This window comes from Coregonus clupeaformis, unplaced genomic scaffold, assembly GCF_020615455.1.
Source record: "Coregonus clupeaformis isolate EN_2021a unplaced genomic scaffold, ASM2061545v1 scaf0001, whole genome shotgun sequence".
NCBI classification, from domain to species: Eukaryota; Metazoa; Chordata; class Actinopteri; order Salmoniformes; family Salmonidae; genus Coregonus; species Coregonus clupeaformis.
In genome coordinates, this window is record NW_025533456.1 from 3,504,365 (window position 1) to 3,523,636 (window position 19,272).

At 49.7% G+C, this 19,272-nt stretch overlaps 1 protein-coding gene across 2 annotated transcripts in view; it reads left to right on the plus strand.

Moving 5' to 3' along the window:
* Positions 1-1,240: 1,240 nt before the first annotated feature.
* The window catches only part of LOC121554528 (fibroblast growth factor 11-like), an 82,498-nt gene continuing 64,466 nt past the window's right edge, over positions 1,241-19,272 (plus strand). Inside the window, exons 1-3 of one of the 2 annotated variants that reach the window (XM_045212249.1) lie at positions 1,241-1,510; positions 1,623-1,705; positions 2,096-3,362. In XM_045212249.1, coding sequence (XP_045068184.1) covers positions 3,170-3,362 — 193 coding nt within the window. In that variant the 5' untranslated portion in view covers positions 1,241-1,510; positions 1,623-1,705; positions 2,096-3,169. The remainder of the gene's footprint in view (positions 1,511-1,622; positions 1,706-2,095; positions 3,363-19,272) is intronic. The other variant, XM_045212250.1, reaches the window with a different exon arrangement.

The window sequence follows — 19,272 nt, forward strand, 5'->3', positions numbered from 1 at the left end:
CAGAGTTAAAAAGGAGGGAGAGAGGGAGTATAAGAGGGTAGGAGGGAGAGAGGGAGAGAGGGAACCCTGCCGGTCTTGTAAAGAAAGAGAGAAAACCCAGCAGGTGAGAAGGATTCTATTCCCATCACACACCTCTGGGGAATCCAACCAAGGGCTTATATCTTTATAATATAGGCATTACTATGTAACAACACACAGAAAAGCTGAATTTGTATTGGAGACATAACATCAGAGAGAGTTTGTCATCAATATCATGTGACCAAGGTGATAGTCCCCTGTAGCTCAGTTGGTAGAGCATGGCGCTTGCAACGCCAGGGTTGTGGGTTTGTTTCCCACGGGGGGCCAGTATGAAAATGTATGCACTCACTAACTGTAAGTCGCTCTGGATAAGACCGTCTGCTAAATGACTAAAAATGTACAAATGTAAAAAGTTACAGTTTGATCCCCCTAATGATTTTAATAGAGGTTGTAGAAGAACAGAGTTGATGCTTGTATGTGTGCCTTTGTCTACCCCAGGCAAATTGTCTCAATGCCTAGTGCTTGTTTTGGACTATGAAAGACAGAAATGATCATATACAAAAAAAGTTGAAAACGGCACAAAGATTTTTAGACATTATATACAATGCTTTTATTGCGGAGAGAGAGTGAGAGATAGGGTGTGTACATGTGTATGTGTGTGTGTGTGCCTGTGTGTGTGAGAGTGTATATTCAGACATATGATTATTAATCTGCAAATGCAACGTCTGTCTATGACGTTGTATAAGTGACGTCTAAGTGACATTGTCCTATTTGATTCAGTGTGTCTGTCTGTTTGTGTGTCTGTCTCTATGTCCTTGTCATATTGAGCAGTGTAGAGAGAGACTACAGCCACTGACATCTACTCTCTGTTTGTCTCTTTAAGCGAACATCATAGAGAGGGTGGGGTGGGGTGGGGTGGGTGGGGGGGCTATACCGCTGTACCGAACAAGAGGAGCGATCGAGAGAGGGAATAGGAAACTGGGAGAGGAATGGGAGACGAGGAGGAAGGAGGGAAGGAGGGATTTTGAATGATAGACAGAGAAGGAGGGATCAGAGTGACAGAGAGGGAGGAGAAAAGGGAGGGAGAAGGAGAGCAAGGGGGAGGGCTTAGGGAAATAGAGAGCGCGATTGAGAGAGAGGGAGAGAGAGCATGTAAAGCATGTTGCTGCTGCTGGCTCTGTAATGCACTGTGAGCAAGGGATGAGAGAGAGAGAGTCACACACACACTCTGTCTCTCCACACGTGCACACACACACACACTCACATGCGTGCACTGAAACTGAGAGGTGCTTTGATCGGGAGATCAAAAGACATACACACACGCTCTCTTTCTCTCACACACATAGGGAGTAGGGAAGGCAGCCAGGGAGGCAGGCACCGGTGCCTTTTGAAGCAGCAGTGAGAGTGAGAGAGGAAAGAGGACAAGGCACCGGACCACTGTCACCTACCGACCAGCCCCCTGCCGATGATCCAAAGCTACAGCCACAGCACAGTAAGAGACAACAGCTACCTGTCACTCTCCCTCCCTCCCTTCATCCCTCCATCCCTCCATCCATTTATTCATTCATTCATCCCTCTCTCTCCCTCTCCTCGTTTGTGTGAAGGATACTCAACTGTAGTGAGGGTGTAGTTGGAGTTGGAGATCTGTGGGGAGGATAGGCAGGCACACTGCATGTGTTCCCTTTCTGTAAGTCTCTCTCTTGCTTCCTCATTCATGAATGTCACCTCTGTCTGTGGGAACTGCTGGGATTAAAACGTGTTTATCTCTCTTTTCCCTCTCTCTCTCTCTCTCTCTCTCTCTCTCTCTCTCTCTCTCTCTCTCTCTCTCTCTCTCTCTGTCTCCCTCTCTCTGTCTCTCTCTGTCTCTCTCGCTCTCTCTCTCTCTCTCTCTCTCGCTCTCTCTCTCGCTCTCTCACTTTCTCTCACTCACTCACTCTCTCTCTCCTTCTCCCTCTTTCTGTCTCCCTCTCTCTGTCTCTGTCTCTGTCTCTGTCTCTCTCTCTCTCTCTCTCTCTCTCTCTCTCTCTTTCTCTCTCTATCTCTCTCTCACTGTCTTCCCCCCTCTCTCGGGAGGTAGGTGAAAAAGGGGTTATGCCAGGAGAGCATGAAAGGAAGAGAAGATCCAGCTCTCCGTCTGTCCATCCGTCCGTCCATCCGTCATCCTCATTCCTCTTTTTTCAGAGCCGATATCTCAGGTCGGACGGTCCCGTTTTGAATTCTTTATTTTTCTCTCGTAATTAATTTTTTTTCTATTTTTTGATGGAGGGATGTTAAGGATCAGGTGAAGAAAGGAGGAGCAGTATTGTGGACGTCTGAAAGGTCGTGACATTTATAAATGTTTTTGTTTGTTGTTATTTCAACGATCACTTGTTTTTCCACCTCCTGACTGAATTGAAGGGTGTGTGTGAGCAGCAGGACTGGAGGCTATAAGGACTTTGAGACTGATCTCTGTTTTGATATGATTCGGTCGTCAGGCAAATTCTTTCCTATCCTGACGGAGCTGTGTCAAAGTTAGCTGGAGCTGCAGGGAGAGGAGGGGGCCGTGGGGAGGGCCTGTGGCCCAGGACAGAGCACCCAACCTGGAACGCACACAGAGAGGGACACTGGCGTAGGGGCTCTTCTCATCCACTGATAACTGTGTACCTGAAAATGACATTATGAGTTTTCTATTGTCCTGCTGCCATGGTGACGGAGAGACAGTGACAACAACACCGTAAACAATAACAAGTGCAATAGCAGGCAACAGCCTAAAGGAGAACAACAACAGCTCAACCACCAGTGACTGAAACAACACACTGCATCTAATCAAACCTCAACCAGCCAACATCCCACAACTTTGGGTGGGCCTTTGACAAGGACTCCACCACTCCATCTGTCCATCACCCCTTTCTCCACCTCTCTCTCTGCCGTGGTGGTCTCCTCCCTCCATTCACCAGCAAGAATCCCCTAGTAACCCCCACTCTGCTACTATATTCCTCCAGATATTGTTGACATAACATATTGACATTTCTATGTCAATCTAGGAAAGTTTGCTCAAGGATTCTGGGTAATCTCCCCTGGCGGTGCGCCGTCGCCCTGGGTGAAAGGGCAGGGGGGCGGCCCACGGTTCCCCCCGACCACAACCGGGTGAAGAGCAGGAGCGGGCGGCAAGATGGCGGCTCTCGCCAGCTCGTTGATCCGCCAGCGGCGGGAGGTGAAGGACCCCCAGGCCAACCGGCAGGTGGCCAACAAGAGGAAGCCGTGCCCCAAGGCCAACAAGTCCCTGTGCCAGACACAGATATTATTACTCATATCAAAAGTCCGACTATGTGGCAATCGAGGGCGAAAGTTAGAAAAAAAACCGGGTGAGTCAATACATGTATTCATTTTCATTTATTTGTGTTTTTACTTGTCTATTTCACTTTTTCTCTTTCTTGCTTTTATTTCCTCTTCTATTTCTCTCTTCTTTCACTTGTTACTTAAAACTCCTGCTGAGAGTCGTGAATGTATTATTGGTCTGGTTTATTTCATCATATACAGGATGTACACATACATCACCACACAAATCACATTTTTTTGTCAAAAAACTCAAAGCTTCTTTATCTCCTTGTTACTGAACACACATATAAGTTGCGCATGTGTTTACTGTAGAAAGGAGAGGTGTCGTGTTGTGCATGTTTTTACCCAGCGGTACCATTAGCTGTCACGATCGTCGTAGTAATGAGTAGACCAAGGCGCAGCGTGAGAAACAAACATGACTTTAATTAGTTAAAGTTTCTAAACAAAACAAAACACGACTCGTGAAGTCCACGGTGACAATGACCGAACACGGAACAAAAACCCACAAACCCAAAGTGAAACACAGACAGTTAAATATGGCTCCCAATCAGAGACAACCAGCAAACAGCTGACACTCGTTGCCTCTGATTGGGAGTCACTCAGACCAACCTAGAAATAAACACAACAGAACTACCAACATAGAAATAAACACATAGAATGAACACACCCTGGCTCAACATAATGAGTCCCAGAGCCAGGGTGTGACAGTACCCCCCCCCTAAAGGCGCGGACTGCGACCGCGCCTCAACTAAACAAAACAGGGGAGGGCTGGGCGGGCATACCTCCTCGGCGCGGTTCTGGCTCCGGCCTTGACCACCACCCTCCAATACACCCCCCATAGTGCCCCTGGTCCAGTCTGTCGACTCGCACCCCTGGCTTGGTGCGTGGAGGAGGAACGGGCCTTACCAGGCTGACTTCTCACACCCCTGGCTTAGTGCGAGTGGCAGGAACAGGCCGGACCGGGCTGGCGACGCGCACCGTAGGTTTGGTGCGAGTGGCAGGAACAGGCCGGGTCGGGCTGGCGACGCGCACCGTAGGTTTGGTGCGAGTGGCAGGAACAGGCCGGACCGGGCTGGCGACGCGCACCGTAGGTTTAGTGCGTGGAGCAGGGACAGGCCGGGCTGGGCTGTCGACGCACACAGTAGGCTTGGTGCGTGGAGCAGGGACAGGCCGGGCTGGGCTGTCGACGCACACCGTAGGCTTGGTGCGGGTGGCAGGAACAGGCCGGGTCGGGCTGGCGACGCGCACCGTAGACTTGGTGCGGGTGGCAGGAACAGGCCGGACCGGGCTGGCGACGCGCACCGTAGGTTTAGTGCGTGGAGCAGGGACAGGCCGGGCTGGGCTGTCGACGCACACAGTAGGCTTGGTGCGTGGAGCAGGGACAGGCCGGGCTGGGCTGTCGACGCACACCGTAGGCTTGGTGCGGGTGGCAGGAACAGGCCGGGTCGGGCTGGCGACGCGCACCGTAGACTTGGTGCGGGTGGCAGGAACAGGCCGGACCGGGCTGGCGACGCGCACCGTAGGTTTAGTGCGTGGAGCAGGGACAGGCCGGGCCGGGCTGTCGACGCACACCATAGGCTTGGTGCGTGGAGCAGGGACAGGCCGGGCTGGGCTGTCGACGCACACCATAGGCTTGGTGCGTGGAGCAGGGACAGGCCGGGCTGGGCTGTCGACGCACACCGTAGGCTTGGTGCGTGGAGCAGGGACAGGCCGAACCGGGCTGTGGAGACGGATAGGAGGCCTGGAGTGAATAGCGGCCACCACCCGTCCTGGCTGAATGCCTACCCTCACACACTCTGTGTGAGGCATCCGCACAGGGACGTACAGGGGCGGTGTACCCTGGCCTGGTGGCCTTCTGGATCCGCCCCCTTTTCTCCTCCGTCAGCCCCGTCGTCCATGCCGTGTGCCCCCCCCTAAAAAATTTCTGGGGTTGCCTCACGACCGTCCGACGACGACCCTGATCACGCCGTAACTCCTCTCTACGGCGCGCCTCCACCGTCTCACTCCATGGCCGGCGATCCATCCCGGCCAGGATTTCCTCCCAGGTCCAGGACCCCTGCCCGTCCAAGATCTGCTCCCACGTCCAGGCTGCCTGCTCCTGGACACGCTGCTTGGTCTTGGTATGGTGGGTTTTTCTGTCACGATCGTCGTAGTAATGAGTAGACCAAGGCGCAGCGTGAGAAACAAACATGACTTTAATTAGTTAAAGTTTCTAAACAAAACAAAACACGACTCGTGAAGTCCACGGTGACAATGACCGAACACGGAACAAAAACCCACAAACCCAAAGTGAAACACAGACAGTTAAATATGGCTCCCAATCAGAGACAACCAGCAAACAGCTGACACTCGTTGCCTCTGATTGGGAGTCACTCAGACCAACCTAGAAATAAACACAACAGAACTACCAACATAGAAATAAACACATAGAATGAACACACCCTGGCTCAACATAATGAGTCCCAGAGCCAGGGTGTGACATTAGCATAAGCTCCATTGTATTCAGGGTAATGGCCTGAATATCTGTTGCATTATCAGCTCAATGGAAACAAAAGGGAATGAGGATTGGTGTGTACTGGTTGTGTTCAGCCTGTCTGTAGATTTGAAAAACCAAACCTCCAGCCATAATATCTACTCAATACTGACAGTACAATAAAAGTCGATTTCGTTTCTCTAACACAATGTTAAGCATCCGCTACACCCTTTCCCCTATTACAGCATACCTCAAACAAGAGTCCTACTATACAGGATAGAGAATTAACCACAAAACTGCCCCCTTCTCCATCTGTAATGGGTCTGATTATTGTGTTACATGTCAGCACAGCGGACCGACCAGCAGACAGGTCCTGGTCATTTGCGTCAGTAGAAAGAACTTGACGTGTCGTAGTGATTTAGCACTGTATAAAAACATCAATACCCTCATTTACAATTCTGAGGGCCATTCACTGAGGGCCCACAAGGCAACTGGCTGTGGACTATTTCTAGTTGTGTGTTTGTGTGTGCATGTGTGCGTGTGTGTGTGCGCGTGTGTAATAAACTGTGTGTGTGTGTGTGTGTGTTTACGTAATTAACCCAGTGACACATTTAGCCTGTCAGACTAAATCTATCACAATACACTTCTGGTTAGTGGAATTAAACTAGACTTGAGGAGGCATATTCCCAGACTCCTTTGAGGGGTCTTCGTGACGGTGTCTGCTGCGGTTTTATGACCTCATAAGTAAATGGACCAAAATGAGGTTTAATGGTGGCAGCAGTATTTCTATGAGCTAGTGTGAGACAGTGGGCTGGCTATGACATCTGAGAAGACAAACTGTTCTTAACGTATAACAATGTAATATTCTCTTCATTGAGATGCTTTGAAATATATAGCACATCCTGGTTTTGTGTTTATATTCACACACATCTCTGTGCTCTTAACATTTGGAACTGGTTGTTTTGGAGTAGTCAGTGTACATGTCAAAATATTGAAATCATTTTGGACTGACGGGTACTAACTTCTAAACTTGAAATATGTAATATCCTTATTCATGTTACTGAGGGAGAGAGGGGAAGGCAGAAAGTGTACATTCTGTCAGAACATGTTATTGTTAGATATTAGGTATCCTATGGAGAGGAGAAGGGCCACAGTCTGGTTCCAGTCAACAGATAAGGTAGGACAGCCGTGAGTTGGGGAGAAGTGAGGAATTTGGGCCTTGGTCAGGTCAGATGAAGCGATAAAGAACAGGCATCACTAAAGTCCTGTCTAGCGACAGAGATGTATTGGCTGTCCAGATGTGCAAGGAGGAGACTCAGCATAGGAGGAAGGTATAAATATATGTGCTTGTGTAAACATGTCTTTGTCTTATGCAGCTGTTTGACCCAGTGGGTGAATAAACTTGGTTTGAGCTTTACTAGTCATCCATGAGTTTTACTCTAACAGGACTATACTGTCACCTTTAGAGTATATTAGCCTTTTTTCTCTGTATACCGTGTTTTATTTAATATTCTATTTCAAAGTATGATTTCAGGCATGTTGCTTGAAGGCTCACTCAGAATTGAAGAATTGAAGGCTCACTTAGTTAGATGCTTCCAGAGGTTTCTCTCTATTGTGGATGGAATGTTGTGTGAAGGGAACGCTCTATGTGTCACGTTCGTCGTATAAAGGATTGGACCAAGGTGCAGCGTGGTATGCGTACATAGTCATTTATTATATAAACACAGACAAAATAACAAAATCCAACAGAACGTGAAGTTCAAAAGGCTAAACATCCAACAAGCCAAACTGGAACAAGATCCCACAACTAAGGTAGGCAACATGGCTACCTAAGTATGATCCCCAATCAGAGACAATGATCGACAGCTGCCTTTGATTGGGAACCACACCCGGCCAACATTGATATAGATAACATAGATCTACACCTAGAATTTCACACCCTGACCAAACCAACTAGAGATCTCTATGTCAGGGCGTGACAGTACCCCCCAAAGGTGCGGACTCCGGCCGCAAAACTGACTCATTAGGGGAGGGTCCGGGTGGGCATTTAGTCTCGGTGGCGGCTCCGGGCGCAACGTCACCCTTACTGTCCTCTACTTTTCTGGCTCCCCGTTGCACACCTGGTCCGGTCTGGACCCCGGCGCGATGCTTCCCCTCTCAGTCCTCCCACGATGCACCAAGCCCTGTCTGGACCCTGGTGTGGGAGGCCCCGACCCTGGAGAGGGGCTGACATCTGGGCCCGGACCGGCAATCCTTCCGTGATGCACCAAGCCCTGTCTGGACCCTGGTGTGGGAGGCCCCGACCCTGGAGAGGGGTTGACGTCTGGTTCTGGCTCTGCAATCCTCCCGCGATGCACCAAGTCCTGTCTGGACCCTGGTGTGGGAGAGTAGACGACCGGACCCGGACTAGGCACCGGTGGAACGGACTGCTCTGGCACTGGAGTGGAGCCGCTGCTCGGAGCTGAACTGGACCCCGGTGGAGCGGACTGCTCTGGCTCTGGACTGGAGCAGCTGACCGGAGCTGGGCTAGGCACCCATGGAGCGGACTGCTCTGGTACTGGAGTGGAGCCGCTGCCCGTAGCTGAACTGTACCCCGGTGGAGCGGACTGCTCTGGCTCTGGACTGGAGCAGCTGACCGGAGCTGGACTGGGCACCGGTGGAGTGGACTGCTCTGGCACTGGAGTGGAGCAGCTGACCGGAGCTAGACTAGGCACCGGTGGAGCGGACTGCTCTGGCACTGGAGTGGAGCAGCTGACCGGAGCTGCACTGGGCACCGGTGGAGTGGACTGCTCTGGCACTGGAGTGGAGCAGCTGACTGGAGCTGGACTAGGCACCGTTGGAGCGGACTACTCTGGCACTGGAGTGGAGCAGCTGACCGGAGCTGGACTTGGCACCGGTGGAGCGGACTGCTCTGACCCTGGACTGGACCGTACCGGGCTGGGGACACGCACCACTAGTCTGGTGCGTGGAGCAGGCACGGGCCATACCGGGCTGGGGACACTTACCACTGGTTTGGTGCGAGGAGCATGTACGGGGTGCCCCGGGCTGGTGATACGCACCACTGGTTTGGCGCAAGGAGCAGGTACGGGGCGTACCGGGCTGGCGACACGCACCACTGGTTTGGTGCGAGGAGCAGGTACGGGCCGTACAGGACTGAAGACACGCACCACTGGGTTGGTGCGGGGAGCAGGTACGGGGCGTACCGGGCTGGCGACACGCACCACTGGTTTGGTGCGAGGAGCAGGTACGGGGCGTACCGGGCTGGAGACATGCACCACTGGTTTGGTGCAAGGAGCAGGTACGGGGCGTACCGGGCTTGCGACACGTACCACTGGTTTGGTGCGAGGAGCAGGTACGGGCCGTACAGGACTGGAGACACGCACCACTGGTTTGGTGCGGGGAGCAGGTACAGGGCATACCGGGCTGGAGACACGTACCACTGGTTTGGTGCAAGGAGTAGGTACGGGCCGCACCGGGCTTGGAACACGCACCACTGGTTTGGTGCGAGGAGCAGGCACGGGCCGTGACGGACTGGAGACACGCACCACTGGTTTGGTGCGAGGAGCAGGCACGGGCCGTACCGGACTGGAAACCTGCACCACGGGTCTGTGAAGGCGCCCTGGCGACACAGTGCACAACGCCGGCGCATAGCCTGGTGCCTGCACGGTCACATGCTCCTCAAAGCGAGTGCAGGGAGTTGGCTCTGCTCTTAGTACTGAGCTCTCTGCTGCTGAAGGGTTAACTCCTCTCTCAGCTCCTCCTGTTGCCTGGCCAACTCCTCTCTCAGTGCATCCACTGACTCCTTCTCCCTGTGAGCCTCCTGTAGCGCCTCCCTCTGAAGGGAGAACTCCTGCTCCCTCTGAGCTAACAGCCCCCGCAATGTGGTGGTCTCCTCTCTCAGACTGCTGAGCTGCAGATCTTGGAGGGCCTCTACTATAGCGGCCTCCTCCTCCTCCACAGTCAGCCTTTTCACAGCCTCCTGCTGCTTTGTCGACCACCCCGTGTGCCCCCCAAAAATGTTCTTAGGGTTGCCTCTCGGGCCTCCTTCGTCGTTGTGCACTTCGGCGTCTCCGTTGATCCTCTCCTGCCCAGGGTCCTTTACCGGCTAATATCTCCTCCCATGTCCAAAATGTCTTCCCCACCTGTGTCCAGGGTGTCTTCTCCTCCTGGCCACGCTGCTTGGTCCGTTGGTGGTGGGATCTTCTGTCACGTTCGTCATGTAAAGGATTGGACCAAGGTGCAGCGTGGTATGCGTACATAATCGTTTATTATATAAACACCGACAAAATAACAAAATCCAACAGAACGTGAAGTTAAAGGCTAAACATCCAACAAGCCAAACTGAAACAAGATCCCACAACTAAGGTAGGCAACATGGCTACCTAAGTATGATCCCCAATCAGAGACAATGATCGACAGCTGCCTCTGATTGGGAACCACACCCGGCCAACATAGATATAGATAACATAGATCTACACATGGATATTCACACCCTGACCAAACCAACTAGAGATCTCTATGTCATGGCGTGACACTATGAATGTTGTGGCAACGTCCTATGAATGCAGTGTGAACGTTCTGTAAATATTGCGTAAACGTTCTATATATATAAACGTAGCTCAGTTGGTAGAGCATGGTACTTGCAATGCCACAATAGTGGGTTTGATTCCAACAATACATAAAACATGTACGCACGCAGGACTGTAAGTCATACATTAATATTATATGAAACCTTATACCAGGTAACCACTCCCCTCTCCAGACCCCACTAACCATTGGTCTAACTGGGCGTGCAGTAGCGGCGGCGTTCTTCATTTCGCCGGTCGACCCCCTATATGTATTACCTTCCTGTGCCAAGTTCATCAGGGTAATCACCATGGAAACCTTACCTCTGAACACAGCATCTGTCGCCGCGGCCACCATGCACTGCACTGTAATTACCGGTGTAAAATATGGCATAACACACACTCACGCACACACACACACACATGCACGCACGCCACACACACACACACACACAGGCAAAGACGGGAACACACACACACGCCCCGGTGAAAACAAATACAGTGAGGGAAACAAGTATTTGATCCCCTGCTGATTTTGTATGTTTGCCCACTGACAAAGAAATGATCAGTCTATAATTTTAATGGTAGGTTTATTTGAAATGTGAGAGACAGAATAACAACAAAAAAATCCAGAAAAACGCATGTCAACATTTTTATAAATTGATTTGCATTTTAATGAGGGAAATATGTATTTGACCCCCTCTCAATCAGAAAGATTTCTGGCTCCCAGGTGTCTTTTATACAGGTAACGAGCTGAGATTAGGAGTACTCCTAATCTCAGTTTACCTGTATAAAAGACACCTGTCCACAGAAGCAATCAATCAATCAGATTCCAAACTCTCCACCATGTCCAAGACCAAAGAGCTCTCCAAGGATGTCAGGGACAAGATTGTAGATGTACACAAGGCTGAAATGGGCTACAAGACCATCGCCAAGCAGCTTGGTGAGAAGGTGACAACAGTTGGTGCGATTATTCGCAAATGGAAGAAACACAAAAGACCTGTTAATCTCCCTCGGCCTGGGGCTCCATGCAAGATCTCACCTCGTGGAGTTGCAATGATCATGAGAACGGTAAGGAATCAGCCCAGAACTACACGGGAGGATCTTGTCAATGATCTCAAGGCAGCTGGGATCATAGTCACCAAGAAAACAATTGGTAACACACTACGCCGTGAAGGACTGAAATCCTGCAGCGCCCGCAAGGTCCCCCTGCTCAAGAGAGCACATATACAGGCCTGTCTGAAGTTTGCCAATGAACATCTGAATGATTCAGAGGAGAACTGGGTGAAAGTGTTGTGGTCAGATGAGACCAAAATCGAGCTCTTTGGCATCAACTCAACTCGCCGTGTTTGGAGGAGGAGGAATGCTGCCTATGACCCCAAGAACACCATCCCCACCGTCAAACATGGAGGTGGAAACATTATGCTTTGGGGGTGTTTTTCTGATAAGGGGACAGGACAACTTCACCGCATCAAAGGGACGATGGACGGCGCCATGTACTGTCAAATCTTGGGTGAGAACCTCCTTCCCTCAGCCAGGGCATTGAAAATGGGTCGTGGATGGGTATTCCAGCATGACAATGACCCAAAACACACGGCCAAGGCAACAAAGGAGTGGCTCAAGAAGAAGCACATTAAGGTCCTGGAGTGGCCTAGCCAGTCTCCAGACCTTAATCCCATAGAACATCTGTGGAGGGAGCTGAAGGTTCGAGTTGCCAAACGTCAGCCTCGAAACCTTAATGACTTGGAGAAGATCTGCAAAGAGGAGTGGGACAAAATCCCTCCTGAGATGTGTGCAAACCTGGTGGCCAACTACAAGAAACGTCTGACCTCTTTGATTGCCAACAAGGGTTTTGCCACCAAGTACTAAGTCATGTTTTGCAGAGGGGTCAAATACTTATTTCCCTCATTAAAATGCAAATCAATGTATAATATTTTTGACAATGCGTTTTTCTGGATTTTTTTGTTGTTATTCTGTCTCTCACTGTTCAAATAAACCTACCATTAAAATTATAGACTGATCATGTCTTTGTCAGTGGGCAAACTTACAAAATCACCAGGGGATCAAATACTTGTTTCCCTCACTGTATAAGGCCAGGTTCTAATGGCCAGCCGTTGTTTGAAGCCTCATTCCTTTTCTAATGGGCTGCACCAGCGGTCGCTGCAGTCTGATTGTTTTATTATGGTAATACAAGCCCCTTTGCTTTCTATGGCTTCTCCACAATGCTGGCATTCACTATGTATTAGTATGGATTAGACATAGCTTGCCCCTGTCATTGTGGGAATATTGCCTGTCAGCAAAAAGAGAGAGAAGGGGGGAAGGATAGAGAGAGAGAGGGAGAAGGGGGGAAGGAGAGAGAGAGAGAGAAAGAGAAAGAGAGAAAGAGAGAGAAAGGTGGAAGGAGAGAGAGAGAGAGAGCGAGAAAGAGAGAAGGGGGAAGGAGAGAGAGAGAGAGAGAGAGAAGGGGGGAGGGAGAGAGAGAGAGAGAGAGAGAGAGAGAGAGAGAGAGAGAGAGAGAGGGTTGTGTTAAGGTTGTGTTACCGTATATGGCAGTGTGTGGAGTCTTAATCATTTGCTCAGAGTGCGTGTTGAGATGTGGGAGGGAATCGGTGACCCACGGCCGTGAGTGTGTACTGTAGGTGTTCCTGAGTGTGTGTTTTTCCGTCTCTGGTGCCTCTGCCTGTGTGTGCACTGTAATGGAAAACGTATTATATGGTATTATATGGTAATTTTGGGTATTATCAACAGTAAAATACTCTGAAACGTTTTACTCTAGCATACTGTAAATTATGGAGCATTGTGGGAAAATGTTGAGGGTGGGAAAGAATTGCTATACTTCGAATGGTACTGTAATTCCAACCACAGAATACAGTACTGTATTGTATCTTTGGATCGGCAAATACCTTTTGACCGTAGTGGGTGTAAGGTATTGTTGTTTCTGGCTCATTAACATATTTTGAGGCGGCCTTGTAAGAGGCTATATTTCTTGCACCCATGAGTGAGAATGCTGTACCAACTTAACTCATATGTGGTTATAGTGCCTCATCAATTTGTATAGGGGACAGATTGGAGTGGCACCAAGTCTTAAACCTTAAATGGTTGAGCATCTTGCCATGTCCTTTTGGTCTGTTTTGCCCTGTAGTCGCTGCCAGTTTGGAAATCTTTGTTAAGGCCTTTGTTAAGTGCAAATGACATAAAACACCAAATATTTATAAATACACCGTAATGTGTAAACACTTTACCTACTGTAGCAGCCAACCTGCTTGCACTAATCACTTGTAATTACAGTAAAATACTGTGAAATACAAACCCCTCCCCTCAATGTATTTAATTTATTCATCCATTCATTCCGATTACAGTAGCTTTACTTTTTAACAATATAATACAGTCAATTTTACGATATTGTACTGAGTGTCATTACACAGTACTTGCTTTGATACCATATTTATATTACAGTAGGTGTAATGTAATATCAAATACAACATTTTACATGCCACCGAGCTGTCTGTAAGCTACTGTCAAATTCACAGTAACCTCATTGACAGTGTGTGTGCCTCTGCCTGTGTGTGTGGTGTGGGTGGTTGGAGGCTATCATTGATTCCTCGTTACCAGTGACCCCACAGAATGTTCCTGACCTTTCCTGTTCCTGGCTCGCCCTCAAAGGGGCGGCTGGTTGGCTTCGCTTTGGCTCTACCCAGCATGCCACAGGCTTCCACGAGAGTTGAGCTCAATTATAGATCAGCAGAGGGGAAAGAGAGAGGAATGGAGAGAGGGATAGAGAGAGGAATGGAGAGAGGGATAGAGAGAGGAATGGAGAGAGGTATGGAGAGAGGGATAGAGAGCGGTATGGAGAGATGGGATAGAGAGAGGAATGGAGAGAGGGATAGAGAGAGGAATGGAGAGAGGTATGGAGAGAGGGATAGAGAGAGGAATGGAGAGAGGTATGGAGAGAGGGATAGAGAGAGGAATGGAGAGAGGGATATAGAGAGGAATGGAGAGAGGTATGGAGAGAGGGATAGAGAGCGGTATGGAGAGAGGAATGGAGAGAGGTATGGGATGGAGAGAGGGACAGAGAGAGGTATGGAGAGAGGTATGGAGAGAGGAATGGAGAGAGGTATGGGATGGAGAAAGGGATGGAGAGAGGGATAGAGAGAGGTATGGGATGGAGAGAGGGATGGAGAGAGGGATAGAGAGAGGGATAGAGAGAGGTATGGGATGGAGAGAGGGACAGAAAGAGGTATGGAGAGAGGTATGGAGAGAGGAATGGAGAGAGGTATGGGATGGAGAGAGGGGTGGAGAGAGGGATAGAGAGAGGTATGGGATGGAGAGAGGGATGGAGAGAGGGATAGAGAGAGGGATGGGATGGAGAGAGGGATGGAGAGAGGGATGGAGAGAGGGGATAGAGAGAGGTATGGAGAGCAGGATGGAGAGCGGGATGGAGAGAGGGATGGGATAGAGAGAGGAATGGAGAGAGGGATAGAGAGAGGTATGGGATGGAGAGAGGGATGGAGAGAGGGATAGAGAGAGGGATGGGATGGAGAGAGGGATGGAGAGATGGGATAGAGAGGGGAATGAAGAGATGGGATGGAGAGAGGGATGGAGAGAGGGATAGAGAGAGGAATGGAGAGAGGAATGGAGAGAGGGATGGAAAGAGGGATGGAGAGAGGGATGGAGAGAGGGATGGGATGGAGAGAGGGATGGGATGGAGAGAGGGATGGGATGGAGAGAGGGATAGAGAGAGGGATGGAGAGAGGGATGGAGAGAGGGATGGAGAGAGGGATGGAGAGAGGGATGGAGAGTGGGATGTAGAGATGGGATAGAGAGGGGAATGAAGAGATGGGATGGAGAGAGGGATGGAGAGAGGGATAGAGAGAGGAATGGAGAGAGGAATGGAGAGAGGGATGGAGAGAGGGATGAGAGAGGGATGGGATGGAGAGAGGGATGGGATGGAGAGAGGGATGGGATGGAGAGAGGGATAGAGAGAGGGATGGAGAGAGGGATGGAGAGAGAGAGGGATGGAGAGAGGGATGGGATGGAGAGAGGAATGGCGAGAGGAATGGGATGGAGAGAGGAATGGAGAGAGGAATGGAGAGCGGGATGGAGAGATGGGATAGAGAGGGGAATGAAGAGATGGGATGGAGAGAGGGATGGAGAGAGGGATAGAGAGGGGAATGGAGAGAGGAATGGAGAGAGGGATGGAGAGAGGGATGGGATGGAGAGAGGGATGGGATGGAGAGAGGGATAGAGAGAGGGATGGAGAGAGGGATGGAGAGAGGGATGGAGAGAGGGATGGGATGGAGAGAGGGATGGAGAGAGGGATGGAGAGAGGGATGGAGAGAGGGATAGAGAGAGATATGGAGAGAGGGATAGAGAGAGGTATGGGATGGAGAGAGGGATAGAGAGAGGAATGGAGAGAGGGATGGAGAGAGGAATGGAGAGAGGGATGCAGAGAGGGATGGAGAGAGGGATGGAGAGAGGGATGGAGAGAGGTATGGGATGGAGAGAGGGATGGAGAGAGGGATTGAGAGAGCGATGGAGAGAGGGATGGAGAGAGGGATGGAGAGAGGGGTGGAGAGAGGTATGGGATAGAGAGGTATGGAGAGAGGGATGGAGAGAGGGATGGAGAGAGGGATGGAGAGTGGAATGGAGAGTGGAATGGAGAGAGGGATGGAGAGAGGGATGGAGAGAGGAATGGAGAGAGGGATGGGATGGAGAGAGGGATGGAGAGAGGAATGGGATGGAGAGAGGGATGGAGATTGGGGTTAGCTATGTAATGTTAAAGCCTATATCAACTATGGTGACAGTTCAAACATGTGTAGTATGGCAGTGTGTGATCATTTAGTTGGTGTATGTTGTGTTGTTTTGTTTGTGTTGGTGGTGTGGTGATATGGGTCAATATGTTTTAGTGTGTGGGTGTATCTCTGTGAGTGTGTGAGTGCTCCATGTGTTCCTTCGTGTGTGTGTGTGTGGTCATACAGTATACAGTATACATACCCAGAACCGTTCCTACTCATGCCCCACTATTTCCTAAGCAAGTAGTTCAGGTTCCATGTGTTTATGTATAGGTGAGTGTGTGTGTGTGTGTGGACGTGTTTAACTATTCTTGTGGGGACCAGGATTAGGAGCTAGTGTTAGTTTTAGGGTTAGGGTTAGGAGCTAGGGTTACGTTTAGGGTTAGGGTTAGGGTTAAGGTTAGGTTTTTGGGTTAAGGTTAGGGTTAGGGTTAAGGTTAGGGTTAGGGTAAGAGTATGAGTTAGGGTTAGGGTGTGTGTGTGTGTGGGAGTGTGTGTGTGTGTGAGCGAGCAAGCTCTCCTGCATGCACACTCAGTTTGCTTGTGTCCATTTCTGTGCGTGTGCGCCTGCCTGGATGTGATGCATGTGTGTGTCGTCTGTAATCGCTGCTTACCTCTGTGTCAGTGACAGATGACGATCTGACGTGCGTGTCCCTGACTGACCCTCCCTCCTCCCTCCTCCCTTCCTCCTCCCCACCCCCCTCCGTCAGACCCCATCTCTACTCACTCACCGGGAGGCTGGTTATAACCCATACTAATGACGGCCTCCACCACCCACTACAGCCCAGTCAGCTGTTAACAAGGTCAGCCTGCCCCTCTGCAACCATAGAGAGGAGGAATCACCACGCTGGAATTGTGTGTGTGTGTGAGAAGGAATGAGATGATTTATAGGTGTGTGTGTGTGTTTGAGAAGGATATATAAATGCTGTTTACCAAACAGAATACAGTAACACTTATACTGCATATCAGGTCAGGGACACACACATATAGTGTGTTTGTGTGTGTGCATGTGTTGGTGCATGCCTGCCTGCATTCGTGCGTGTGTGTGTGTGTGTGTGCGCGATGCTGCCGTGGCAAGAGATATTGGGAAAGGTAAGGGGCCTATTACTACTATGAATCCACAGATACACCCTTCGATAAGTCCTAGGTAAATTACAACCCTTTGCTGGTGTGTGTGACAATGAGCAGCTCATCGTTGCGGTGTGATTCATCAGGCCCCATCAGCACTGCTCATTAACACACTGATTTATCAATCTCACACAAACACACACAAACACACACACACAAACTGATTTCATCAATAACACTGTGCTCAGTGTGGAGAGCAACCATTCAGCCCTGCATGATTTACAGCCACAGAGAGAGAGAGAGAGAGAGAGAGAGAGAGAGAGAGAGAGAGAGAGAGAGAGAGAGAGAGAGAGAGAGAGAGAGAGAGAGAGAGAGAGAGAGAGAGAGAGAGAGAGAGAGAGAGAGAGAGAGAGAGAGAGAGAGAGAGAGAGAGAGAGAGAGAGAGAGAGAGAGAGAGAGAGAGAGAGAGAGGTATTGGCCGGAGGTTACCCCAACATCCCCCCCTCTCCTCTACTCCCTCGCTCTCTCAGTGCCCAAACCCTTATCTTCTCAAGGACATCTGCCTCCTTCCTCTCTCTTTCTCCCTCCCTCCCTCCTCCCTCTAAGTGTGTCTTCTTCCTAAACATGCTGTTGTAGTCTGTGAGCCAGGCAGTTAGTCAGGGACAATGTGTAGCTGTATTATAAACTCAGGACTCAGTGAAGCTGATACATGCATCTATAAAGGAGCTCTAATTGCTACAGGGGGATGGCTGGTATTGGGGATGAGTTGGCAGGCATTCAGTTGCTGTAGTAACTACATACAGTAGACAGTGTTGTACATACGCAACGCACACATGGAAGTGCGCGCACACACACACACACAGCAAGTTTGTAAATATATAATAATCCATTGGGTTCGTCCATATGGATATTGCTTTCCCGTTAATAGCTTAGCGTATGAAATACACAAATAAAACTACTGCAATAAACCACAGGAAATTAAACTGTTACATACCACTGAACATTTTCATTGCATTATTGTTTCCAAATGGTTGCAGATCTATAAAAGGCTATGAGCTGTGAGCTTATGACAGCAATTTACATTCTGCTATTCACACCACTGCCATCCATCAGAATCATGTCTGATTCTACCATTCTAAGATGGCCGTACATTTTCCAATCTTCTGTTGGGTTCCGTTGTTTTTCAATACTCACCTCCAGTTTAATGCCAATGAGACAGATTTTGTGTGTGAAATGGTGCCTGGTTAATTAGTTTTAGATGATAACATTTGGCTTCCATAATGATCAATAAGTGAAAAACGCTCAAGGTGCTACCTTATTGATTTGTGGTTGTGAAAAAACCATTTGTTTTTTAGATGGATGTCATCATCCACAGGCATCTATGGGCGGTGACTTTGGGGAGGTGGGGTGTGTGTGTGTGTGGGGGGGGATTGGTGAATGTGCCATGGTACCAAAGCGGGACAGAGAGGGGCAGTCGATTCGGGATCGGAACAACTGTGTTTCAGATGACTTTCAAAGAAGGAACACAGAGGGACAACACACACACAAACACATGCACACACGCACGATGGAACACACACACACAAACACACAATCTGTGACAGGTATGCCACTGGTATCAGTATGTAGACCACCTCAGGTGTGATTCATAATTAACCTGTAACACCATCTGTAACTTGTACAGGTTGCATACGCACAACCACACACACACACAAACACACACACGCGCTCTGACACCCCTCACACACACACACAACCCATTCTTCCTCCGTCTTGTCATGTACAGTATGCAGCAGCCTCCTTCTCGCTCATTGTGTATGACTTGATGCAGGGGAACAGATGATGTGTTGTTTCTGCTGAGGCAGCATCTTCTACTCCAGCTGCTTGCCTCAATGTAAAAAATGAGCAAGTGGCGAGGAGAAGACTTTAATTACCATAAGAATGGTCCCTTTAATCAATGGTCATACTTCTAATGACAGTATTAACATGCATGGTGAGAGGAATGCATACATTAGCATTTTCTATGCTATCAATTTAC